General features: G+C 43.5%; 1 protein-coding gene across 6 annotated transcripts in view; it reads right to left on the bottom strand.

Annotated features, from left to right (window-relative positions):
* dgkh (diacylglycerol kinase, eta) overlaps nucleotides 1-27,594 on the bottom strand; it is a 50,839-nt gene that overhangs the window by 6,332 nt on the left and 16,913 nt on the right. For all 6 annotated transcript variants that reach the window (XM_086220229.1, XM_086220228.1, XM_086220226.1 and 3 more), the window contains 20 exons: nucleotides 21,227-21,331; nucleotides 19,574-19,706; nucleotides 14,975-15,081; nucleotides 14,617-14,742; nucleotides 12,940-13,042; nucleotides 10,540-10,702; nucleotides 10,303-10,411; nucleotides 9,754-9,975; nucleotides 9,370-9,461; nucleotides 8,608-8,707; nucleotides 8,202-8,499; nucleotides 7,936-8,067; nucleotides 5,425-5,559; nucleotides 5,052-5,169; nucleotides 4,800-4,910; nucleotides 4,054-4,150; nucleotides 2,657-2,764; nucleotides 603-716; nucleotides 377-511; nucleotides 68-228 (listed from right to left, as the gene is read on the bottom strand). In XM_086220229.1, the coding sequence (XP_086076355.1) occupies nucleotides 68-228; nucleotides 377-511; nucleotides 603-716; nucleotides 2,657-2,764; nucleotides 4,054-4,150; nucleotides 4,800-4,910; nucleotides 5,052-5,169; nucleotides 5,425-5,559; nucleotides 7,936-8,067; nucleotides 8,202-8,499; nucleotides 8,608-8,707; nucleotides 9,370-9,461; nucleotides 9,754-9,975; nucleotides 10,303-10,411; nucleotides 10,540-10,702; nucleotides 12,940-13,042; nucleotides 14,617-14,742; nucleotides 14,975-15,081; nucleotides 19,574-19,706; nucleotides 21,227-21,331 (2,669 nt within the window). The remainder of the gene's footprint in view (nucleotides 1-67; nucleotides 229-376; nucleotides 512-602; nucleotides 717-2,656; nucleotides 2,765-4,053; nucleotides 4,151-4,799; nucleotides 4,911-5,051; nucleotides 5,170-5,424; nucleotides 5,560-7,935; nucleotides 8,068-8,201; nucleotides 8,500-8,607; nucleotides 8,708-9,369; nucleotides 9,462-9,753; nucleotides 9,976-10,302; nucleotides 10,412-10,539; nucleotides 10,703-12,939; nucleotides 13,043-14,616; nucleotides 14,743-14,974; nucleotides 15,082-19,573; nucleotides 19,707-21,226; nucleotides 21,332-27,594) is intronic.

The raw sequence follows: 27,594 nt of genomic DNA, 5'->3' as shown, positions 1-27,594 counted from the left end.
GAAATATAAATAGTGTATCAGCGCAGCCTGTAGGGTCTGAAGCATGAGATATGACAATCATGTTTACCTTGTAATAAGCTCCTCTGCAGCGCGGGCACACATCTGGACCAGGGTGGCCTCCTCCTCTGTTGCCAGGTCAACAGATTGCTGTGGATAGAGGTGAGGCCGCAAAGGGGGCTTATCATACTTCAGCTTGTCCTCCCATGACTTCAGCGTGTTCTCAAACGCCTGCATGGAAAATCACAAACCACAATGATGACTGTTTATCATGTAAGGCGATTCTTGTATAGAAAAGCTCAAAGCCTAAGCTCTCTATGCATGTTTTTATGTTCCAGCCAAGCTCCACTTCCCCTCCCTCCCTTTCACTGTTTCTCACCCGGTCTCTGGTGAGCATCTGAGCTCTGTTCTTGTGCTGGATCTTGATGACTCCAGGCGGTTGGATCCACGCCTCGCCATCAACCTGAATGGGAACTCCCTCATCGCCCAGGATTGTGATCTTCACTGTTCGACACTGATTTTGGGCCAAGAAGCGTATATTAGATTTTTCTTTTGAACACACAATTCGGTTTTTACCTCAGAATGCATGTAACGTGTGTTCTCACCTGTGCGATGCGATGATGTTGCAGTTTGATGACTCTGGACACAGCCATCTGCATGCTCCCAAACACAGCCACCACTTCCAGGATCTTATCATCAAATGACGGAGCACAGAAGATCTGCGGGACCGGATTATGACAGGCAACAAATGACATAAGAGGACTCAATCTAAATGTTGGTTGGTGCCAGAGCTTTCAACCTGGCACGAAACCTCAAACATTACAGGAAAATTCTGGTATTTTTCCACTTGGCCCCTTTTTCACCATGTTTGGGTGAAAATGATGGATAGGGACCAACATGATTTAGATTCAGCTTCAAATATTCATCAGATTTTTAGAAAGAAAAACATCCCTCCATTGTCAAACTCAGCACATCCATCATTCTACACAAACTGTGGGAACAAGAAGAAAAAACACATTTTTAACTGGTGGGGGAACTTTAAACCTACATCTCTCACACACTGACCTGCCAGCTCAGTTTGTCTGATAAATTGTTTCTGATAGAAAAGAGGAGTCTCCCAACAGGTCTGACATTGATCTCTGCCAGCAAACTGCCAATGAAAAGGTCAAAGCAACGAGGAGCGGCAGAGAGACAGAGAGAGAGAGAGGCTCGGCACAAATACTGTAGACAGATGAAATGATCAGGTGTGTGTGTGTGTATGTGTGTGTGTGTGTGTGTGTGTGTGTGTGTGTGTGTGTGTGTGTGTGCGCGCGCGTGTGCTTGTGGCTGTGTGTGCCTGTGTATGCATGTGTTTGTGTGTGTGTGTGTGTCCTGTTAGGTCTCAGCCACTAGATGGAAACCACATTCAGCGAAACGTGGTGCATCACATGTGGCATCATATTAATGGTGACAACATGTTGATAACTCTCACAATCAAGGGCATTTTATCTTCTGATCTTCTTTAATTATCTTCTGCTTTTGATGTAAATTATGTATATTTTCAAATATGAGAAATAACAGAGAACGAAAACTGCTTGAGGTATCTGCACTTCACCAAAGTTTTACTTTTATTTTCTACATTAGAACACAAATATTTTTTCTTTTTATTGCTTACATATGATAAACGGTTGGGCGGCATGGCTCAGAGGTAGGGTGGCCGTCCAGCAACCAAAGGATCCCTGGTTTGATCCTTGATTCCCCTGGTGACTGGGGGAGCTCCCGGGGGCGTTTCGGGGAGGGGGGCGTTTCGGGGAGGGACCCCCCCCCCCCCGACACTTAATGTATAAGCGGTATAGAAAATGGATGGATGGATGGATGGAAAACAGATTGCTTCTTTGGTTTTGATGCAGACTGGATTGCCCATTCTCAGTGCTGGAAAGGTTCTAAGTTCCACGCCATACTTATAAGAGTTAAAAATTGAAATGAAATGAAAACGGCTGGTCCCCAACTAGCTGTGACATCACAAATCCCTCTTGTAGGTAGGTAGGTACACACTCTATATCAGATTTCAGGTGAGTTCAGTGTGTGTGTGTGTGCGTGTGTGGGTGCGTGCGTGCGTGTGTGTGTTCAATGATTGACTTTGACAAAAACTCTGCTCTCCCTCTTTCTGTCTCCTCCTTTCCAGCCAAACAGTTACATAACACCGAATGCACATACTGTATGTGTGTGTCCAAGGATAACCTCTGCAGGGGCTCACTCTGGGGTGTGTGTGTGTGTGTGTGTGTGTGTGTGTGTGTGTGTGTGTGTGTGTGTGTGTGTGTGTGTGTGTGTGTGTGTGTAAACTGACACTCTAATCCCTCAGCAGCCTGTGTGCTCCGAGCCTTAAACAAACAAACATAAATATCTCTCCAACCATCCCTCAGCCCAGCAAGCTCCAGCCGTTCATTCAGGGTCATGTCAGACCAGAATCCAGGCTTCACAGTTAAATGCAGATAAACAAGAGGGGAGAGAAGGAGGTAGAGCACCGATCCAGGAGTCTTGCCAAGTTCTGACACTGGCCTGAACAGGAAAACATCCCTTTTCCGCTCCAAAGGTGACCTGTGTCGCCTGTCTCTAGTGAGTCTGCGTCCTGCAGGATGGAACATTTCACAGTGTTCAATGTGAACATCGATGGACTCACATCATCCTCCTTGGTGCCTCCCCAGAAGTTGGTCCCGCCTGCGTAGCTGGGAATGTTTAACACTGCGATGCCCTGAAGGCTGGGTAGGGGGATGTACTGGCCGTCACACTGGGAGAGACACGGAAGAGCCAAGTCAATCACAGCAGGACCACTAAAGGTCTAGATGAGAGATTCAGGGAATCTGCGTTGAATGCCAAAAAACAAAGAGCAATAAAGCCGAAGAACATCAACGATCACGTCTCAAACAGCCCGGTCAGAAATATCAAACTAGAGGATTTGCTTTTCTTCAACTTCACACAGTATTCCTGAGATTCTACCTTAATTTAAAAGTCTACCTGGCAACAGTTGATCAAGCATTGTGTAATGAACGGTTTCGTTTTACGGTCGAGTTTAGAATCCTCAGTTTACAGTATATTCACATACGAAGCCTGACATGACCACAATCTCTTCACACCACATTAGGTAATAACATTACCATGACAGCGTAAACCCGTTGGGATCCTTTTTTGAGGTGGACAAACAAAGTTCCTGGTTCAACAACACAGTCACATGATGGGCGGCAGTTGCTGTGTTGGTACGAACAAACATCACACTTGTGTTTGAGTGTTCAAGTCCAGTTTATGACTGTTCCTTAACCTAAACAAACCATTACTGTGTTGACGCATCATTTAACAGTTATATTCATTTCAAACTGCTGTCAGTGAATGAAAAACATTTCCAAACTGTATTAAATGCAGGATCTTGTAGAATGTGACCACCAGAGGATCCTTTATTAATGACTTTCTCTTGACACCCCTGATGCACTCACATGATTTCAACATTTTAAGGGTCATATGAGTATTTTTAGGAGTTTGCATTTGTCCATCCTGCAACCTATTTTGATCAAGTTTACTTCTTTATCTTCACCTTTACTTCATAGCCGAACCTATAGTTATTGTGCATGTTATATAATCATTACTTAACCACAATTAGCCCTTTATTAGTATTACACGAGGCCCTTATTCCTGGAATGAAAACAAGGTTCCCTTAAAGGAACGCTTAATGAATGCAAATGCATAAGAGCTTAGTAAGGATTACTTAACATTAACTGACCTTCTACTAATCTTTTATATGACCTTCATGAACACACAAACCCTTCATAAATATTAACAGCAGACATTTGCTAAATGCTAAAGCTGTGTTTATAGATTTTTTTTGTTAGAATTTAAAATAACTCTATTCATCAAGGTGGAAAATATCCATCCTACCAACAGATGACTACAAGTGGTGGAACTAGTAATGAAATCTGAGAAGTACTAATGAATCTGAGAAGTACTAAGGAAATCTGAGCCCTGCAGCTTTGCCTCTTCCACATGGAGGAAAAATATTTTCTACTGTTTTTTTGTTCCGTCTCTCACCTCCAGCTGAACCTTTTGCTCCAGGTTCTTGTAGGTTCTCTGGAGAAGCTCCTTTGTGCCCAAAACACCATACCACATCATGTTCTTGGTGCGACTCCTGGGTATGAAGAACAAACAGAGAGATAAGATTGAAATGATGAAATGGAAAGGGGAAGATCTGAGAGCAGGATCCAAATTTAACACCCGCAAAGTACCAAATGAGGGTCGATTTTTTCCGTTTGTAAATCTCAGAGGACAATCTGCCAACTAGCGGGTAAATGTTTGAACCAAAATAGTCATGTAATAAAATATCTGTCAGGATCACATCTAAACAAAATTGCAGGAGTGCTCGAGATGCTGTGATTAGACAGAGGAGCTGCAGCCACGGACCGTCTCCAGGCTCCCTCTCTCCTGTAGTACAAACACTTCAGCTTTTAACCTACAGCTGCACATAAGAGGTGCAGTGGTGTTATTTCTGCTTTAAAACAAGATTGAGCGTTCATCTACTGCAACTTAAGAAGCAAGGACACTTCATGGTGCATTCAGGTGCACATCTGTCTGGGCGGACGTGAGAAACAAATATTGGGTTTAAATCATTTAAGCTTGATTTAGGAGAACTATATCAGCTATTGATTTAAATCGGATATGTTAGGAAGACTGTGGAAACCAGCCAGCTGCTTGGACGCTTCCCACACACTTTACTATGTAGTAAAATTAGGGTCATTTCAAATACAAAACAGCCATTATGATCGAGAGACTCCTCCCACCTGCACTTCTCTGGATGCTCCTCTCGCTTGTTGTTGAACTCCAGGGAGATCTTAGCATCCAGACCAATGCCGAAGTAGTTGTTCATCACACATTTCTCCATGTAGCCCTCTCTGAGAGTAGGAAGAGTCACACACACGCACACACACACAGACACACACACAGATGTAAATAAAGATGCCAGCACTTCAATAAACGAGGGGAAAGATGGTGACACCAGTAGAAAGCAGATCTAAATAACTCTCAGTTCTTACAGTGAGTCAAGGTCGGGGTCGATGAAGGGCGTGGCACCAAAAGGGTCGATGTTGGCCAGCAGCATCTTACTAATGATGGAGCTGCCAGCTATAGAGGCAGCCAGACCAGCACGCAAGCCTACACACACACACACACACACACACACACACACACACACACACACACACACACACACACACACACACACACGCATTACAATTGTCATTCAAAGCTGAAATGCCTGAATGGTCTTGTTCTTGAGGGTTGTTTTTTTTCAAAGGTGAGGCGAATGCAAATTAGTTGTAAACATGTTTTCAATGTGATGAGTTTAAAGCTTGTGTGTGTGTGTGTGTGTGTGTGTGTGTGTGTGTGTGTGTGTGCGTGCGTGTTTACCAGGGCAGATGATGCGTGTGTTCAGGACAGGAAGGTTCTCTTTACTGGTGGTGAAGGGGGTGATGGTGAAGGAGCCATAAGCCTGGGTGCTCCGGCTCACCCTCCTCTCCGTTGGAGAACAGGGACTCTTTATAGCTACACACACGCATATGCACACACATACACACACGCACACACACACACACACACACACACACACACACACACACACACAAAATACTTCAGATTAATACTGTTTACCTTCTTTTAAACATGGAATTTATTTGATTAGGGAAAATCCTAAAATCGACATTGTTCTGGAAGCCCAGTCAGCCGTGTCCTCAGCCTTGTCAGCAGCCCCCCTGTGTTGTTTTTGTGTGCGAGTGTGTCTTCTGTCTTGCATGGATCTTTTACCACAGGTTGCCTGCTGTTTGGCTGCATGCTTGAGAGGTGGCAGCTGCTGCCAACATCTGGCTTTCAAAATGCCAGCACTTCCCATCGCTGGGTGACAGCAGCAGCTTGGTTCTGTCCTCAGTCTCAAACCAGTTTGAACTTGTTTGGTTGATTTTGATAGTTGGTTTTGGCCTAAATTCACCCTGATGATTGATGCTTCTCTCTTCGTGTCACCTTTTTCAGTAAATAAAAAAATTCTTCCTGTGTTGACATATAAGATTTTTATTCAATTTGGGGGTTGAGGCAGGAAATTCTTCTTCATTTAAATATTGTGCTCTAACCCAAATAGAGGGGAGTGTAACCCAGCAACAGTTTGTATTTACTGGAAGTGGCACGCAGTTATATCACTGAAATCAAGAGGAAATGAAACACAGCATTTATCACTGGTGTTTTTTTTGTTTTTTTGTTAATCAAAGACACATTGAAGAAAACCTTCTTCTTTGGATACTCTTGTAAGGTGTGAGGAATAGAGAGAGAGAAAGAGAGAGAGAGAGAAAGAGAGAGGCTAATCACTTTAACACAGGGTTGGTACGGCTTTTTGAGAGTGAAATTCAAGCACTTGCAAGGTATCAAAACCTTCCAGACTCTCATGCAACGATGCTGACAGAGACTTGTGAACAGGAGACAGTCAAGGATTCTCAAGACACAGTTTAGGTTTTTGAAAAAGTGATTCACTTTGTGCAGAGAAATTGAATTAATTTAGTTGTGGTCTATCTCGTCTGCAAGCTAAGCAGAAGTTGACTGTATATCACACTCAGGTGCATGGTTTACGTCTCACTCCTTCTCTCTCATTCTCACGCAGGCTCAGTTGATTCCCTCATCTTATTACCAGTCTCATCCACAGTCAACTTCCACTGCAATCACAACCAGTGTCCAGCCTCAAGGGGGATCAATCTCACTGCTGCTCTGAGATGACGTCCTTGTGGAGTCTAAACACAAAAGACTCATACTATTGTTTTCATATGTAATCAATATCATGTTTTCTATAAATGTCTCTCCTCTCTCCTGTCTCACCTTTGTACTGTGACGTGCCAGAGCCAGCGTGTGGTGATCGGTGCAGACTTCACACATGAGGACAGGTTTAAAGTCCTAAAATAAGGTTTGTGGATATTTTCACATTTTGTTTTAGAGTATAAAAATATTGGAAATGCCAGACTTGTGACACGTGGATTTCAAAGCATCAATTTGTCTTAAAAACAGTTGTCACTTAAGACAAAATAAGAACTCCTGAACTTGTCATCTGTGCCCTCCAGGTGGCGTAACCACAGTGACATCACAATTCAAACAAAATCAGGAGGCAGATCTCTAATACCTCCGTCTGTTCCCATCCTCTCCTCGCACAGTGTGTTTTATTTGTGTCCAGTTCAGGAAGTAGAAAGGAGGCAAGAAGAGGAAACAAGGAGAGGACATGAAGTAGAGGCTTTGACTGCTAACTCCTCGTCTTCCAGTGGCTGGAAAATGTGTGGAAGGAAGGAAGCAGTTCCATGATAAACAGGAAGAACTTCTGCCCCTAAGACAATAACACATCCTGTAGCTGCACACACACACACACAAACACACACACACACACACACACACACACGCACGCACGCACGCACACACAGAAGCACACTAGACATTGACACATGCATGTGCTTAAGAAGCTACACACATTCAGACATATAGAAACAGTCAGACTTCATAGTGGCTTATTTAAGGACTTCAGCTTTGCTGCAGGTTGACTGGAAGACTGAAGAAAGACTTTAGCCTGGTGATGGAGGTGGAATTGATGCTCTTCATGCACTTTTAGGACTAATCCTGAATTAATTTATGACAGGAAACTGATCTGTGTCAGCTCATCTTGTGATTTTTTTTTTTTTTTTTTTTACTATGATGCACATTACTCAATATCCACAAGGTGGCAACATAAAAACCCTAATTATGTCTTACTTGCATTCATTTCCTTCCAGAGTGTAAAGAAAGAAATTATGGGAATAGCAATGGCTTTATCTCTCAGTACAGAAAAGATTGAGGTTGTGTGTGAATGTGTGTGTATGTGTGTTTGTGTGTTGAGATGAGGACCGGTTAAGACAAACTTACATGGCAGTGTTTCCAGTTCCTTGGTGTCTTCGTCCTTTTCACTGTCTCTGTTCTCCTCCTCGCTGTCCTTCCTGAACTCCAGAGGAGACGGCAGCTCTGTCTCTTCTGTATGGGCATTCTGCTCATCCACCACTGAAGAGAAGAAAAAAACAGGAATGTGTGAGAAGATTATTCAAATAAAAGAAAATAAAGTCCTTTTTTTATGTTGTTAATATGATATGGAACAATAAAAATCATGTTCAGCATTGTCACAGGGGTGCCTGTACCTCTCTCCGCCTGTTCTATGATCTGTCGCACGGCTTTCTTAAGACTGTTGGCCCGGAGCATCAGCTGCTCCCTGCTTTTGAAAATCACATGAGGGGAACCCCCTCCACCTTTTTCCGTCTCCTCCTCTTCCAGCTTCTCCTTCAGCTCTGTGAGGCTCTCCTCGCTGGCCTCTTCCTCCTCATCCTCCTGCTCCTCCTCAACGATTGGAGGAGTTGAGTGGGGAAGTGGAGGGAGAGCGTGACACTCGGTGTTGAGGGTGTGGAGGAGGGAGTCCAGTTTCTCATTCAGGATGGCACACTGGTGGAGAGGAGATGCAAACAGAGGCGAGATGAAGCGCTGCAGCAAATTAAAGTATATTTATTATGGAGGGAATAGCCTTTTCATACAAGAGGATTTGCGGCTTACTTTGAGGGACATAGTGTCACACTCGTCTGCGTTCTCCGTGCTTTTTTCATAGGCTTTACCCACTTTGGCAACAAAATCCTTCACAGTTTCACACAGGATTCTAAGACACGGAGAGAGAGAATGTGCAGGATTAACCTCTCCGGACCAGGGCCCCGTCCATTGATGGATCAAACAAGTGGACTGTGACTCTCCTGAAAGGTGTGGACTCTTGGTTTCTAAGCAAACAGCAATTTGGTTCACTTCTGGTGAGTTTATATTGGACTTAACACAGGAAGGGAACCAAAACAAAATGCAATGTGGGTTGAAAAAGAGATGCCGCAGGAGGTAAAGAGAGACTGCAGTGTGATCACTAATTACAACGAAATGTTTCAAAGAAGCAATAAGAGGGCAAGTATAAAGTAAGTGATATGTTATACTTTGTTTTTAGTTCAAATCCAGGTATTTGTGGATCACTGAGCCAAACAAAGAAGGCATGGATTATACCGGATGATGCACTTGGGAGTTTGCACTTTGGACAGTTTTGCTGTTGATTGTAGTAGGAGGCCATGGAGCATGATTAGCTTCAAGCTAAGTATATGTGGCTGGCTCTTGCTGCATTCTAGAGTCATAAAGATGTGATGCAGTACTGACAAAACACCTATGTGAGAGTACATGAAAGACAGAATACACTCCATCCCTTTGATAGATCCACAGACTTTTACTCTTTACATCAAATTATATAAATGTACTGCAGTACATCTCTGTACTTTGAGAGTGACTTACTTGGCAGAGGAGATGACCACCGAATGCTGCTCAGAGTTGAGGATCTTTGTCAGGTGAGCTGCTACTGAATCTTCATAAGCTGAAATGTGAAACTGTAAAAGAAAAAGAGTCTTCTCATACGAAGAAATCATTTGGCGAATACTGAAACTTGTTTGACACAAGTTCAGCTCAGGATTTCTCTCATTCCTGTTTGAGATGTTGCATGAGAAGGAGAGTGCGAAAGTCCTTGAGAGACCTGAAGCTAAAATGAAGTTGAATTCAAATGTCAGCCACTATTTCCAGCGTGTGCTCGACTACCCCCGACTCGCATGTCTGTGTGGAGATCCTGCTGGCTTTGATGGAGTCTACTGATGCGTGTGAATGTCTGTCAACTCTCGTGAGTACCTGGCAGCCGTCAGCTCCCTCCGGCGTGGTGGGGCAGCTGTGTTTGGGTGGGATCTTAATCTCATAGGTCATGATGCTCCAGCGGTCCAACATCTTGGTGCTGGCTCTCTCAAGCTTCTCCAGGATCTGGGGCAGCTGGGTGTCATCGTCACATGATGGGCCCCAGCCCAGCACCCGTGCAAGATCGTTGCCCGTGCCCAAGGGCAACACCCCCAGCTGGCACTGTAACGCACGCAGAGGGTTTATTTGGCATCAGGGATACATGCTTGCTGCATGCAGAATGAGGACTGTGTGTGTCTGTGTGTGTGTGTGCGCGCATGTCAGCGGATGCTTGCCTGTGTGTGCATAATGTGTGCGTGTCTTTATGTAAGCTGCCCAGGAGCAAAGGCAAAGAGATGAACCAGCACGCTGACCAAAGACACATCCCTTTTTTTTCCTACTCTTAAGTGAGGTGTCCTCTTTTAATTTCTGTATTTTTAATGTTTTTATTGCAATTCCATGTTTAAAACAGTTAATATTTATATTTACCACATTTCTGTTGTATTTTACCTGTTTGTGTAGATTGAGTTTGTCGATCTCTGAGAGGACCCAGCCCACACTGCCATCACCACCACACACCAAAATTCGAAAGTTGTCAAACTTCTGAAACAAGCGCAGACTAACGACATGCAAGCACACACACACACACAAACACACACTTATTCAGTTATTCATAAATACTGGATTGCAGAGCATGCATTGGTTCTTGGAGGTTTTTAGAAGCACAGCAGTGGTGTTTTTGCTCACCCGAGGTGCGGCCCACCGTTGACCAGGTCAAAGACTTGGGCAGGGTTGAGGAGCTGCTTAAAGCGTCGCAGGAATTTCACTCCTTGGTTGTCCCCACTTTTGGAATTGACAAAGACCAGTAGGGGACTGGCACATGATGGGGGACAGGTGGCCTTCCAGAAGCCTGAGGAGAAATGAAGGGCGCTTCATGGTTACTACAATAGCATCATGTTTTTTACTAAAAGTGACACATTGTGAGCGTGGTTGTCCTTGGGGGCTGCCAGTGCAGTGGCTTGTGTGTCCATGTCCATGGTGAGGAGGACACGGGTGGGCTGGGTTTATGTGGCAGGGATGTAGACTGGGGTGGGCTGGTGACCGTGGAGAGATCTCTGTGAAAGAATTTTTTTTCAAGAGATGTGTTTCTTGTGGGGGGGCAACTGAGCCCACACATTCGGGGGGTGGTGGAAGTTGTTCTTTTTCTGTTGCTGTTGTTTTTTTCACGGGGGTGGGGTTCTAGTTTGGATTGGGCCTGCTGGCTTGTCTTTCAGACCTGCAGGTGGGTTTGTGGTGTTTAGACAAAATAATAATAATTGAGTACTTCCTGGGTGCTCCTCTTTTCCTTTCACTCATCTTTGTCTAATGTATGTATACGTATTGTATTGTATCATGCTGCTCACTTAAAATTTCTTGTATTGTGGCATGAAAAATATGGAAGAGAGTACGTGTGTTGGGTGAATTGATCCTAAACCTCTGGAACTCAAGCAGCAGTGCTGACTGCAGTGTCTGGGTAGGAACATCCACTCTGTCATCTTTTCACGACCTCATCAAAGAGTGTAATACAAGCACACTTGCAGTGAAACACGTGTTCAGCGCATACACCCTTATACACACTGATGCGCTGGGAGGTGTGTGCGCTTATAGCATAATATGTACACCACCGCTGTGTTGACAGCTTTGTGTGTATTATGTCCACGTGAGTGTGTAACACTCTACTAATGGCACTCCCTCCTTTACATTTCTCCTCCACATCCTCCTTCACGTATTCCCTCTCTAACCTTGCTGTCTACCCTCTGCATTTTCCCCCTCAATCGCTCTCTCTCTCTCTCTCTCTCTCTGATCATGTCTGTACAGGATGGATTGAGGGAGGGTAGGTGGAGGAAAAGGAGAGAGAAAGGGAGGGAAGGGGTAGTCACGACACTCCAGCACGTGCTGCAGTCTTCCCCCCAGCCAATTACAACCAGACTCCCCCTTTTTCCCAGCCTGCACTTGGACAGACGGGGTCCTGGCGCACCAGGAGATGCAGCGAGAGGGGAAGGATGTATACATACAGAAGAATTATTTTCTTTTTCATAAGCTCATCCTCCCGTCATCTCTCCTTCTCTTTGAATTCCTTATCCTCCATTTCTTTTTGCCTTGCTTTTATCCATCTACCAATTAGCTGATGCCAGTTTTTTTGTGTGTGGGTGTGTTAGAGAGTGAGAGAGAGAGAGAGAGAGAGAGAGAGAGAGATAGAGAGAAAGAGGGAGAGGATTCAGCAACAGTAATCCAATCACACATGCTTATCTGAGTCTGTCTCGCAGCTGGTGATTTCCATCAAGAGTGGCTTTAATGTGGGCTGTGGCAGCGACATACACATACATGCACACAAAGACACACACACACGCACACACACACACACACACACACACAATGAAACGTAGAAACGCAGAAACACTGTTGCCCTCCTCTTGTTGAACTGAGAGCCTGAAGGGAGCCCCAAGGTGCTTCGCAGCCATCTGTAGCGTATCTAGTGTGGCATCACACACACGTTCTCGCAAATCAATTTGAAACTCTCTGATAGGTGTGTGTAGATCTGTAAGATTGTGATATTTTCACCCACGCCGCTATCAAAGATGCCGTTACTTTCCTGGAACACACACACACACACACACACACACACACACACACACACACACACACACCAGTACACTGTGAGCCTTTCAGGATGCTAATAGGATGAGTTGATGACGGAACAATGTTAATATTGCTTTCACCTTTCTGTTTATAGCACATGCTCCAGTCGTTTACAGTCAAGTGAGAAAAAGTGTGTGTGCGTGTGTGTGCGTGTGTGTGTGTTCATGAATCGATGCCAGCGTGTTTATTTCACCAGTGAATCATCCTCTCCTCCCTCCTGCCACCATCCGTCCATGTGACAGAGCGAAAGACCAAAGTTCAGAAGGAGACGACATCAGACAGCTGAACTAAAGGAAAACAATCAAAGCCTTTTACCTCCCAAATGTGACAATTGCACACAGGTGCTGTCAGTCATCGACCTTTGACCCACTGTGAGTCAGCACGATTGTACAGGTGAGAAATTGAATGTGTGTGCGTGTGTGTGTGTTTGTATGCGTGTGTGTGTGTGTGTGTGTGTGAGATACGTACCATCTGAGTCGATACTGTTGAGCGCCGTAGGGGGAATGATGGAGACTTTGCACTGACCAAGAGGGCACTTGCGAGGGTACAAATCCATACAAGCTGTGTGCACCTATCAGAACAACAGCAAATACAGGATAAAACACTCGTTTCATTTCTGACATTTACAATGGTAACATTTAAAAGAAACATCTTTGTCCCATCACTATTTTAATTGCTCATTTCAGATTCGGCAGTAAAGCTGGAAGTTTAAATTTAAAATATGACGAATGTGCAGTGACAGGCATGCAATATATAAAAAATATATAAAGAAATATATATCATAACAGATAATGCAACTACAAACATAAAAATGCATAAAATCGATACATCCTACAGTAGTATACTAAGTATGCACATGTTTGCACGTATCCAGTACAATAAATTAAAAGGCAAAGTATATGATGTGCAAATGCATAACTTATTAGGTCGTGAAGACCCCTCCACACCATTTTTTTTTTTTGGCAACTAATTGAGGTCTGGGTCAAAGTTCTGGGTCAAAGTTCGTCCAGGGTCCCAGATGCCATCTCAACCCTCTTCCTGCCCACTTCCATTACATTAAGTGTGATTTCAACCATCAATCTTGACTTACTGACGAACACGATATTACATTGTGGTGGTATGACATCTGGTAAAAAAATTACATGTCAGCAGCACAAGAACAAAGCCAATAGAAAGTCTGTGTGGATCCTTTTGCGGAGACAGGAAATCCCTGTTCTGGGAGGTGGTTGATGATGTTTTGTAGTCTCGAAAACTTTATCATAATATCATTCACTGTTGGAAAAATAATGTTTTAAAACACTTCACGATTGAGAAAGCTTCATGGTTTTTATGCGTGTTGTCGAGGAGACTGGAATACCCGTCACTCACTGAAATTTCCCATTTAGTAACAAGGAACACTTGGTTAAGCTTACAAAAACATTGTTAGATAAGTTGTGAAACACTGTGATGTTATGAGCAGGATTTGAACACCCTCCTCCAAGTATTTGTTGGTACTGGTTCCTGTGGTACCACCATGTAATCTCAGGACACCACTTGTCTCATTATTTCAATTCAATATTTATTCCTTTGGGGACATTGAGATATAAAAGGGGAATATACAGTAAATATGATCACTTTAATTCCCTGTAGTTTAACTCACTGCAGTGTTAGGCCTGACACACAGCAGGTCCGTCCGTGGAGCTGAATATGATTGTAGCCATAATCAACTGGAGCAGCTACACTGACCAGCACAAAATGCATCACTACTTTTTTGCCGCTGGTCTATTTTTCCTTCCGTCTCTCAGGCATTTAAAACGACAGAATCTCTATGGAAACGGTGACAGGCTCAGTAAGTGGCAAACACTGAATAGCTTGATTTATGGATGGAGTTAGGCTAATTGAAAACAGAGCCAGAGCATTCTAGACCTTCCCTCAGTCAAGATCCATCAAAGATACAAATGGCAAATGTTTTTCCTGATGTTAAACCCCAACTCAGTCACACTGAATAAAAGATGATCGAGCTGCAAACAATGCTGAGATTGTTTTTTGTTCCTTGTTTTCAATAATATTTGTTTAAGTAGTTATGTACTTAAGCACGGGCCAAATAAGGCATTTACTCTGTGTGTATGTATGTGTGTGTTTGTGTGTGTGAGACAGATGTCTGACCATAGCTTTGCACCAGAGGCAGCGCCAGTCCTGCAGTCTCAGCACGCTGCCACACGTCTTATCACACACGGCACACTTGGCACTGACAGGCAGGTTGCCTTCCAGCCACTGGTGAGGCATCGCAATCTGCAGAATCACACACACACAAACACACACACACACACACACACACACACACACACACACACACACACACAAAGTTAGAGAAATCACAAATCATTATCTTTACTTTTCATGTCTTTAGGGAACACTTCTATCTATTGCTGCTGGTTTCACATCACACACACACACACACACACACACACACACACACACACACACACACACACACACACACACACACACACACACACCTTACCCCATCCTCATCCTCAATAATATCCTTCCCTATGGAAGCCAGGGTCGTCCATTTGCAGTTGTTAGTGGCTCTGACAGCGCAGCGTTTGTGGGCTTTGAATTTGCACACTGAAAAACACAAGTAGTCCAAACACACAACCTGTCAGTCTGATGAGGTTTTACACTGTTTACAAACATTTGTCCAGTTCTTGTTTAAGTTACAGCAACTCAGTCCAGCGAATAACCTTGAATACAGAGATCACTAGTGGTAGACAAAAAAACCCAAAAAAACAAGTTTAAACACATCTTGGCCAGTGAAGAATGATGCAATCATGGAGGTAAATGAAGTCCAGAAAGTTGATTCAAAGATTCTTATTGATGACTTGAGAGCATCTGTCTCTTTAAAAGCAGTAGGGAGAGGCTGCATTACACATTTGTTATATACACATTATATTACGTCATCATTTCCAGAAAAAAAACCACCATCAACTAAGGACACTTAACCATAACAAATTGGAAAATATGACTAAGTTTTCACCATGAAAAAGTGTCAGAACTACGCGCCACAATCACAAGACAACCACAAGTGTGAACAGCTGATTTGCACACACTCAGGGTTGCAACTTCATGCTTTCCTAAAAGATGTTCCAGTGGGAGTGTGGTATTACATGGTTTAAGCTAAGGAGTTTCAATAAATATAATAGGAAATAAATAAATATGAAGTTAAATTGCATAAAAAGGGAAAGAACTAAGAAATAACATGGATAGTTTGATGGTCACTCCTAACTGAGCCCAGAATGCAGCATTTCATACATTTAAGTACATTTCCTTTTTCACAAGCTGCAACTCACTGATGCATGATTCACAAACACACACCCAACAAGGAACAGTGTTCTAATGTATCAAGCCCTAATGAGATGTCAGTGGGCGCAATTACTACCCTCCCTAAGCCGCTACTGCAAGTGACATCGTGACAGACAAACAGCAAGCATGACAGCCCTTCTCTCAGTCCACTCTCTGGACTGGTTGATCTGCCTTTATATGAATAATTATGTTCTGTACTGCAAACTATTAAACTACAAAAATCCAAATATCTTCATCTGCCCAAAAAAACAAAAACATCATGTTTTATTTTTTCATGGGGTCAAGGTTCAGACTATTTCCTGGAACATGATAATCCCAATAAAACCCACAACTTGTTCAGTTCAAGTCATCCTAAAGGAACACACCAGTTTTTAGGGGGAAATTTGCTTATTCTCCATCATTTTTATAGCCTGTCAAGCAGAGAGATGCCCTTCTCTCCTCACTGGGAGCATTACAGAGCTCCAGACCCCCACCGGACGGCTAACTGCTAGTTAGCTTAAGCGCATTGAATCCTTGCATGGGTCAGTAGACTGAGCCATCTTAAAAGACAAATTCAACTTAATCCAAACTGGTCTTTGTCTGTATTAATTGAACTACCTCGGAATATGGCAGGAGATAACGTCAGAAAGTGGTGAAATGAGCTGCAGCTTCATGTAGCCGAAGTTCTCAAATGCTCGTTTGCCCTCAATTTTATACGATGTATGTTAGGAGCTAAGGGAGAATATGCATCAATACTATGCTTGAAACAATCATATGAGTCTGGTTTTCCAACAAAGAACCTGATAATTCTCACCTGAACATCTTAAAAAAAAAGAAGTTTAGCTACCAGCATTGTTGTGCTGCGCTTCCACTAGCAGCTACATGCTACCACTGTGTTTTAGAGCAGTGAAGAACAATTGATTGATATAACATTCATTGAAAGGAGTGTGTAAAATGTTGACTATATATTCCATCCATTTTCTACCGCTTATCCTGTTAAGGGTCGCGTGCACGAGGGGGGGGGGGGGGGGGGGGCTATCCCAGCAGCCTTCAGGCAAGAGGCGGGGTTCACCCTGGACAGGTCTCCAGTCCATCACAGGGCCAACACATATAGACAGACAACCATTCACACTCACAGCCACACCTACAGTCAATTTAGAGTATCAATCAGCCTCGTCCCCTCTTGATGTCTTTGGACTGTGGGAGGACGCTGGAGTACCAGAGAGAACCCACACAGGAACAGGGAGAACATGCAGACTCCACACAGAAAGATCCTGTGCTGGAGCCGGTACTCGAACCTGGAACCTTCTTGCTGTGAGGCGACAGTGCTGACCACTGCACCACCGTGCCACACAATAAAGCAATATTTTACTATGAATTTCCTTCCAACAGTATGTCCATATACGTCCAGTACAATGACTGTCAGAGTAGATGAGAAAACCCAGTTCTATTGCTTGGAATGGCGATGGTTTCACATCAATGCAACATACATACGTATGCATGAGAAGAAGTTGTTCCATATGTGACTTTAATGCAGGTTGCTCTGATTAGGAAATGTACAGACGGTGTTACATGAATATTTCCCATGCAGACGTACGGCTACATAAAGTAGCTCTCGCCTTCTTCTCAAGTAGCAATGAAGCACTTAGTGGGCTCATGAATAATGTCTGTACACCAGGGAACTGATTCCAGCCACTCAAGCCTTGCTTATATACAGCCCTGACACGCACACCATGTCATCATTACATAGTCGACAGATATACAAACTAAATCTGATCAATCTAAAGTCATGTCCGGAAGCAGCAATCGATGTTTCAATCTAGTCTACCACCAAATGTTGTTAGAGAGCATTAGCTGAACATTACGGCAATGCAGAGGACTTGATAGTGCTGCCTGTTAATGGTCGAACCAGAACCTGTGAGTGTGTTTGTGTGTGAGTGTGTGTGTGTGTGTGTGTGTGTGTGTGTGTGTGTGTGTGTGTGTGTGTGTGTGTGTGTGTGTGTGTGTGACAAATCAATCCCCACTGACCTGCATAGGAAATCGAAGGGAAATATAAGCTGCACTGATTGCTGTGAAATTGTTTGTCTGGCGACTCTTTACATTTAATCGAGACACTGGCCTCCCCTCTGTGTAACTTCTCTGTCTCTGATTGTCCTGACCCCCGCTCCCTTTCCTTCCCTTCCTCCTCTTTCCCACTGTCTTCCTTTGACCATCCTAACCAATGATGGGCAAACTACTTCGGAAATGTGATCAGCAAATGTATGGCACCACACTGATGCAACTCCTGTATCTTAGCATGTAGCAGGCTACAGAAAAAAAAGTCAAAAGTGTTTTGTATTTTGATTTTAACTTGGAACCAATTCTATTCAAAGTCGGTTTCTGCTCACTTGCTTAATAAACAATAACAAACGCTATAAACCAAAGCTATTATAATCACTGGCACAAACAGGCAAAAAACATGTGCTACATATTATAACAAGAAACAAGTGCTGATAATAGCGTGTGAAGCAGACTGTGTATGTGTGTGCGTGCATGCATGCGTGTGTGCTTTTGTGTGTTTTTGACAGTGTAAAACAGATCTATCTCTCTCCATGGAGACACGTTTCTGCCAGCTCTACCAGCTCGTGTCAAGTCCAGACGGAACTGGTACGTGATGTCATCACAGATTATACATGCAGATTTTTTTCTCTTTTTTTCCAACGTCAGGTGGCATTTTTCTTTCTATTCTATTTTTATTCAATTTTGCACATATGTCTGCTGCCCTTATATGGGTTGACAGAGCCTTTCCTTACGCTAATTGCACATTGCCCTGCAATTTAGGATCAAACATTTCTCTCCATACTCAGGTAGGTAAGAACAGACATGCATGCGAGCCATTGTGTACATAAATGTAATATTTATACATGTGCAGTTTGGTTTGTGTATAACATGCTTATTGTATGTGCACCTTTCAAGATAATTAAGCCTAAAACAGGTGCCAACATGTCAATACATCTGTCTGTATGTCTCTTTCTTCCAAATGCGTGACTCATATTTCGCTCACACTGAGTGCACGCGCATGTCCATGTGTACAGACTAACAGGGGAGTATTAGCTGATTTAGAGAGAAGGAAAATGCAGATGGTGCTACTAAAGTTCTGCTTCCTGCCACTGACACTTTACAACACCAAAAAAGAAAGCAAAAAATAAATATTGCGTCATCCCGTGTCCACCCCCTCCCCCTTCTACCCGAAAGCGCCGCTTCACAGCAAGGAGGTTCAGCGTCATCAGTTAACAGGTTTTCTTAATGAGAGATGTGACATGCTAAAATAAAATAAGCTGGAGTCAAGGAGTATTTAACACGCAATATGACAGGAAAGTATATGAATACTGGCTGGCGTATGTTAATAAGTCTGTGCGCTTCACCACTGGGTCTTTCTACTCCCTCTACTCCCGGCGGTTTGATGGACATCCCGCTACACAGCCCAGACATTTCAAAGACTCTTGCTGGCTCTGATATATCCAATCTGCTCTACTTGGACAGATATTTGAGCAAAAACTTTTCTCATTTCAATGATTCAAAGGGTGTTACGCAACATAGTCATTTACCTCCCCGAAGTAGCTATAGATTTGCACACTGCAAGACTTATAACTCCAAATAATTTGCTGCAACAGTAAAATGTTTTAGATCTGATCTGCATTTCTGATGAGGTGTCAAATCACTGTGCATAAAAATATATGACACGAGTAAATGCGATGCGTGTCAGATGTCTGTGTGTTTATGTGCGTGTGGGACTCACCTTCGCAGGAGAGGCCGTGAGACGTGACTCCAGACAAGCTATCTTTGCAGACGTTGCAAAAGGTGGGCCGTGCGTGGGAGCAGGCGTACCAGTTGTGCATCCCTGAGAAATGTTCCACATTAAACTGTGCCGTCTGGCAAAGGAGAGGTTAAAACAGGTTGGCAGTACTGGGATGACAATTCCACAAACAAGCAAGCACAGTACACAACTATCATCATAACGCTCATAACGCGTACAGAAGCATCGCTACTGGAAGATTTAATACAACTAGCGGCTCAATGTTTCTGGCTTTTCTGACTTGCATGTAGCATAACTGCTTAACGCTTCACGAAAAATATCAAGTGGAAAAAAAACAACACTTTTTTTGAACACATCAATAGAAATATAAAACATATACAAATTTGGTGCATCTTTGGAATACTGCATCTTTGGAATCAATACTGCTGAAACGGTCAGTGCCAAAAAAAAGTATCAATGATCAATACCAAGGCCTTAGACATAAAATGAGGCGGAACTCATATTTTGAACCACATTGGCACGGGTCCTGCTGGTGGTTTGCGTCCTACTAAATGTCCTCCTACTTCTTCCTGTATAACAACATAGTTCTCCCGTGGTCTGGTCTTTCCGCTCTATAAAGAAGCTTCTGATGACATAACCTGGGAAAATGTTGAACATGTGGAAAGAACACAGCAGGCCATACATCAAGCCTCCACAGGAGCAGCCCTCACCTAGCTGACAGTCAATAGAGTAACTCTACTGGTCAGAAATGTTACAAAATGTACACACGGCTAGGAGAAGTGGAGGAACACTCTGGACTGTACAGTACAAGAGTGGGCGTTGCAGTAGTTGGAGACAGCTACTGTTTTTTTAACAGGTGCTTCTACACAAAGAATTTCTACAGTTACGCTTAAGAGCATAGTGTTGTCATATTGGTGTGTTGGTGTGTGCACTTCTATTAATCTGTGTGCCCAGAAGTGTATGTGTGTGTGTCAGCACTGGGGGTACAGCTGCATTGCAGTGAAGGAAGGGGGTGAGAGATGGGGTCTTATATAAGAATTCCCTCCCAAATCAAAGCTATTAACAAGCTCTCCTTGTATGCTCCCGCTTCTCCTCGCGCTCGCCTAAACCCATCGCGGATATTCTGTATATCTTTAACTGACAGTGAAATATGTGACGGGCCCCTTCTATTCAACTAAATAATGCCACAGTGGTCTATTTCTCTAGATTCTTCTAACTTTGTCTTGGATAAAAACAAATTAATGTCGGGATGTTGAGCAGTGTGACTGCACACGTGTTGCCTGGTGAGTTATTAGGGGTCCGGCTAAAATCAGCAAACATGTTTTGTGATGTTTTATTGAGTGTGTGTGCATGTGTGTGTGTGTATGTGTGTGTGTGTGTGTGTGTGTGTGTGTGTGAATGTGTATCCATGTGAACACGTCCTCTTGTTAGTCCTGTACTTTACACAGCCATCTGTCCTCACAAGTAGTCGATATTCTGGTAGCAGATACAGGAACATCCTCTATACCTAACTCTATATCTTTGCCACCTCTTTTTCTTCATCCCTCTCTTTTTTTGCTTTCCTCCTGCCTCCACATCAACGCACATGAACTCACATGCGTCACTTTATTTGTTGATTTGGAAAAGGGCTCTTACCTCGTAATGCTCCCTGGACTGGACGGACTTCAGCGAACTGATCCAGTCCTCCATTTCTTTCCTGTTCTCAGCACAGAGGATGAGTCTACGAAAAGGAGTGATAACCTGAAGGAAGAGAACGGGAAAGGTGAGAGAGCAAGAGAGTGAGTGAAATAGGAGAGGATGTTTCCAGTCTTCTTCCTCCTCCAGCCTGTGGTGCCACTGAGAGGAGCGAGCGCTCAGCTCTGTCTTTAAGGGAGAGAAAAAGATGAGGAGCCCCCTCCCTCTTTCTTTTTGTCGTCCACTCCTTCTCATTAACTCGAGCTCACTCGTCCCCTAACACCTTCTTCAGTTAGTCGTTTCCTTTTGCTCCAGCATTTTTTTTCCACTCAGCCCTCTCCGTCTCTCGCTCTTAGCTCTTCACGCTGCTTTGAGGCAGATATGTGCTGACAGGCGAAGCGCCTCCGTCAAGGCTAAGAGCTTCTCTCCCTCATTGCCTCCTCCTCTCCTGTCCTGTATGTGTGTGTTTAAAGTCTTCCTGTAGATAACCCAACAGACATGCAGCACCCTTTCATCACCCCATTACTTATTTATGCTCCCTCATCTCTTCTTTCTCTCCATCTCATCACCAAGTCCTTATGTTACTCACCTGAACAGTCACACTCACAACTCTACATAATGCTAATCAATATTGATACATTAGCAGTGAAGCGCATGTATTAATTCCTCAGCAAGATATGTCATTCATGATTAATTACAGGCTAGTGCAGAGGGGTAATGTGGGTCTGCAGGCTAAAGAAGTGAGTTTGTGACCAGAAGGTTGTTGCTGCTTCAATCCCTGGAAAGGCAGGATAAACCTGGCCTGACTTGCTCAGCGGGAGATTAGGGGGTTCAAAGGGCTGCAGAGGAGGAAAGAAAACCCCCTGAATAAATTAGAATTGTCCTGATTCTGATTCCAGTATCATAAATGCCTCTGATAGTGGGTAACAAATGTGAGAGTGGTATCAACAAGTATGCACCCGTGTGATACGTCAGCATTTTATAAGTCCTGAAAGAAGACCCTGCTCTAGAAGACTGCATTGGGATCGGTGGGCTCTGGCAAGTCCCACGGGAGTCAATGGAAATCTCACAGGTGATTTTGATTGTGTTGGTTGAACGAGCAGAAAAAAAACTCAGATGGAAACAAGTGAAGTTAAAAAGAAGATAAAGCAGACTTTACAAAATCAGAGTACATGAACAGAATGAAATACTATTTGAGCCGGACGATAACGATTCAGTGCAACCGTCAGTTTATATGGACAAGTATCAGTGTTGCCAGTTGGAGAATTAGTGGATTATATTAGATGATAACTCTAACAGTTTGTAAATTGACAATTTTTGGACATATTTCTGAATTTCTGGAGTCACAATAGAGGGAAAGACCCCAGTGTGTGAGCACTTTAATGGCAAAATACAGTTTTTGGGTCAAATATCACTTCAATATTACACATTAAAATGAGACATTTCCCTGGAAGTAACTAATGGTAGCGAGCCACATTGTTTTTACAAGCTGTCAATAACAGGAATTAATATTTGGAAAAAAGTCAATATTAAGAGCTGGAAAATTGTTATCATATCAGGGAAAAGTACAGCGAGATATTGCAAAACTGACATTTTTTTCACCCCTATTAAACAAGAAGACAGCTCCAGTATCCAGCAAGAACCGAGCAAACTCCATCAAGAGTGTCACCACCCCAGAGGTTTCCGTGCCCATTGCTGAAAAATCCAAACATCTTCCGAACCTTGAAAATTCCTCATTATAATTCAAACATTAACAAGGAATTACAGCAACCACATGAACCCTGGAACTGTAAACATCCGCCGTAAACGGTGGAGTCTGATTTGTGAAAGTAGGATGTGTGTTCACGAATGCAATCATAAAGAGGTGAGAAGCAGCGGGACGTCAGTCATTTTCACTGGAAAATCTGTTACGCAAGAAAGCATCCACAGATAATGGTGCGAAGATGCAAAGCAGCAACAGGGCAACGGCTGAGAAACCTGGGTGACATCTTGAAACAACACAATACATCCACCCACGATGGTATGTACGGCTGACTCGACAGACTGATCGCCAAATCCGAGCAAAACATCGCATGCTCAGGGCTGATAACACACTCCCATGTGTGCAAACACAAGGAATTTATCCATTCTGGTCTAAAATATTAGTGTTGGCATGACTGCATGTTCACCCTGTCAGTCATTTCCTTGTAGGTGAATGAGAGAAGGATTTGACAGGTAACAAAGGTCTGTCTGTGGCTATACTGTATACACACAAATTGCCATTTCAAAAGCAAGAATATCACTCATAGGCTGCGCACATCATCAGGTAACAGGTCCGGTGCCTGTTAGCAAACATTATTTTGAACAATTTCGAGCCTCCTCACCAACAATTAACGCATTCCGAACTAAATCAAGTCCAGAATCTAACAATGCACCCATGTGTCAGCCTGGCCGGTTCAGTGCTACTGTGTACGAGCACTGTCAAGCAAAAGCAAGGTGGTTCCAATTAATCTGCTAGCATGTCTTGCTCTGTGCTAGCATGAAAAAGGCGACAATCCAGAAAGGTTGTAGTTCATTTGTTTTTTTTTCCTCAAATAAAAGTGTTAGTGGATTACTGAGTGTGCGGCCGGACACAGAAGATGAGATTTACACCAGCTGATGCACTTAAGAGTTTGTTAATGGACATTTTTGAAAAAAAAACTTGGTTTTTGAGGTGCCATTAGCTTTAAGCTATGCATCCAGAAAGAAGGAAAAAAAAACAACCCTTTGTCATTTTTTTAAGTGGAAAGCAAAATACACTTTAAGGATCATTTTAACATCCATCTCGTGGTATAGTTGCATGCCTCCTCCCACCTAGAAGTCACACTGATTATCATTTTCTGACTGTTTAAGACAAAAAAAATGATAATCAGCAGAATTATTAATTATTATTATCAATTATCAAAAACAAAAACCATTGTTGCAACTGAAAAGTGATGACACAAAATTAGAAGCTGAACCTTTAGGTTCGTGACATCCTGAGTTAAATCTGCCCCTCTCACTTAAGAAGAATATTCTGGAAAATTAGCTCCATGAGAGCTTCTTCATTCAACCATTAGGAATGAAAATCCATCTTTTGTGCTTGCTGGCTCATTCACAGTTGCTGATAAATCAATTCATCTATGGCAAGAACGCAAGTAAATATCAGCTGAAATCTCAAACAACACATAAATATCTCTAAAACTCCAGGGCCAGTTCATGGTGGCGTGATTTTTGTCCTTTTGTTGCCCTCACCCAATATCAAAGCCAATCCCATTCGTGTTCCTTTGCACTGATTGGAAACAACTGGCATATTAGAGAAAGTGTGTGTTCAGCTGTTAATGTGTTGTGTATTTGCAACCAGCCGTCTATACTGAGCAACACACCAGCAAATCTGATGTCTTTTCTTCTTCTCTCTACATTCTCACCATTCATGCCAGGTGCTCACGTGCGTTTGTGTGTGTGTGTGTGTCTGTGTCTGTGCGTATTGATCCTTTGAGCTCAGTGTGTGTCTTTAAACAGGTCTGGATAAGATCGGTTACAAGAGGAAACACAAGTCATTTTTAGAAATGGCTCTAGGTATCCCTCAAACGAGGAAAACCTCTCTTGTTGACTGACCTTCAGAGCTGAATAAATGTGGATGTGAGTTTGTGCGTGCCCGCGTGTGTGTGATGACTAATAACAACAGCTTGTCAGCATCTCCATCAGAAAACGATGAGAGCATCTAAATATATCTCATCAACTTTTCATTCTGCTTGAGAAGAAAATGCCCCCCCGCCTCCCAAAAAAAGAACGACAGATGCAAGTGCACAGTTCAAAGCCGATTTGAATTTCCTTGAGATTAATTTCACGGATTTCAAGTGGACAGTAATGACCGAGCCAATCCAATAAGCACGAGTGAGTCAGTGGGAGAGAGGCAGTGCATCCCTGCTGAGTTTGTGATGGGTTGTGGGTTGGGGTTGGGCTTGAGCTCTGGCTCACATGGACTGCAAGGTGCTCTCGCTCTCTCTGTGCTCCGCGCTACAATGACTGTGCCTCATCGCATATTCACACAGGCGCCTCTTCTGAGTCAAACAATGGATTTGACAACAACAACAACGGAGGGAGGCAGTGACGGAGCTCCAAATGGATCCGCTGGTCACAAAACACACACAAACATGTTTTACAAATGTTTGTTTAGTTGTTTTACTCTTGACAGGTCAGTGGTAAAGACATCTGACAAACACACACAACAAAAGGAAAATTGTGGAAATTTGTCATTGGTGAAGCATTTTTACAGGGTACAACACACAGGAGAGAGGCAAAAACTAGTGCGAGATGATGTGAGTGACATTAAATGATTTGCTGGTAAGCAGCTCCCTCTCGATGACCCCCCCCCCCCCCCCGTGTCCGCTGGTGGACGTCTGCAGAGCTCCAAACACCAATGAATCGCTAAAGCATCGAATCAAGGGGAACCACACATCATTCACCAACACAACACTTCAATCAGCACCAACCTGCATCGAGGACGCCAGCAGCATCACTCATCCTCACAGGAACAGCGGACACACAGACAGATCGAACACACAGAAACACAGACACAGTGTTCTTCTGCACAGTCAAAGCCCATCTGCAGTGGTCTCCCCTCGTTCGCCCTCTACTTCACTCTCTCTCTCTAATCACATAACCTGTCTGACGATAGCTGGTCTCCCCCTGTCGGTTAACGTGACTGCGTCTGGTTTGATGCGCATCAGAGCAGTTCGCGCGCGCGCACACACACACACACACACACACACACACACACACACACACACACGTGCGGACTGGCTGGTGAACCTCCATCATCAATCTTACCTACGATTTCTTCATCCCAGTCAGTGTTTTCCTTCTCTCTCTCTCTCTCTGCATCTCCTTCCCCACAACGCACTTTTCACTCTCGTTCGATTGCACTCTACCTCTCTCTCGCTCACTCTCACTCTCTCTATTCACCCTGGGGGAAAGAATACACAAGTGCGACAAGGACTGTGGAACGTCACTCCAGGATTTCCTCTATTAATCTTCCTTGCTGTGTCTATTTCCTCATAGCCATCTTAAACTGCTCTGCGGACGTTCCCCATCAATCATTAGCTTCATGCGCGGTATTCCTGCCATGCCGGTTTTCCATGCCTTTAAATTTCTCTGACTGATTTGTACAGTGATTATATTTGCTTCTCCTTAGTTCCTCCTTTTCTCCTTCCTCCTCTTCCTCCCACCATCTTAGTGAAATGCTCATGAGGGAACGTTGAGCTGTGCTTGCAGCCTCAGGCATGTAAGCACAACACAGCATCATTGATATTCACCTTGCAGCACACACACGCGCCACATGCCACACGCCACACACACACACACACACACACACACACACAGTCATGCTTGACACACGTGAGGCAGGCACCTTTAATCTTATTTATGAATATGGCAGAAGTCAGGCCATCCCGGGGCTCTCAGTGAAGCATTTCAAGGCAGTTACTAAAAATAACAGCCTGCTCTCCCCTGAGCTCTGTTCTCCTGACAACCTCCTCCTCCTTGTTTCTTATTATAGCAAGACCCAGGAGGAGGAGAGACGTTTATAGAAAGAGCAGGACACCACTCGCTCCTCCACTGTTTTCATCTGTGGTGCTGAGAATGTCCATGTTCATTTCCCTCCAACAACCCACACGCACACTCCTGCTGCTCATTCTTTTCTTGAACAAGCATCCATTCATAGTATCATCACTTGTTCTCTCCCGGAGGATGAGATATGAGAGGGTTGTTGCAAAAACAAAAGCTGGGAAATGTATTCAAATCTGATCTAAATATAGCCCATTCTGACATATCCAGCTCAAACAGGTGAATTGTTTTACTTGAAAGGGAAACTGAAGGATCTCCAGAATAATGTCTATAAGCACTGTTGACTGTTCCTGAATAGACCCAAGTGTTCATTACAAACATAGACGAGGTCCAAGACTCAATGAATACAATTTTCAAAAGGGGTGATTAAATCACCTTAAATCTATTGTCCAGCAAACAAGCTGATAGACAGGAAAAGCAGCTCCAGGTATGTGCCTGATAAAATAGCATCTTGTAATTTTCGAGTTGTTTTTTTTCATGTTAAGCACAACCCAAGTTCTATTAATGCTGGCAGAGAGAGAGAGAGAGAGAAGTGTATTTGATGACTTTGAAACAACAGACATTGGTGGGGACAGAGAGACGATTTAAATTTTAACAAAACCTAAATTATCAATTACCACATCTATTATAATACAAAAATTATTAAAATGTATTTTAAAATGGTCTCAGCTACATGTCTGTGTTGCTAATTTTCTGTGCCACTC

Source organism: Aulostomus chinensis, chromosome 12 (genome assembly GCF_037954235.1).
Source record: "Aulostomus chinensis isolate RoL2024-O1b breed Wild chromosome 12, RoL_Achi_v1.0, whole genome shotgun sequence".
Lineage (NCBI taxonomy): Eukaryota > Metazoa > Chordata > Actinopteri > Syngnathiformes > Aulostomidae > Aulostomus > Aulostomus chinensis.
This window is presented reverse-complemented; position numbering and strand designations above follow the sequence as displayed.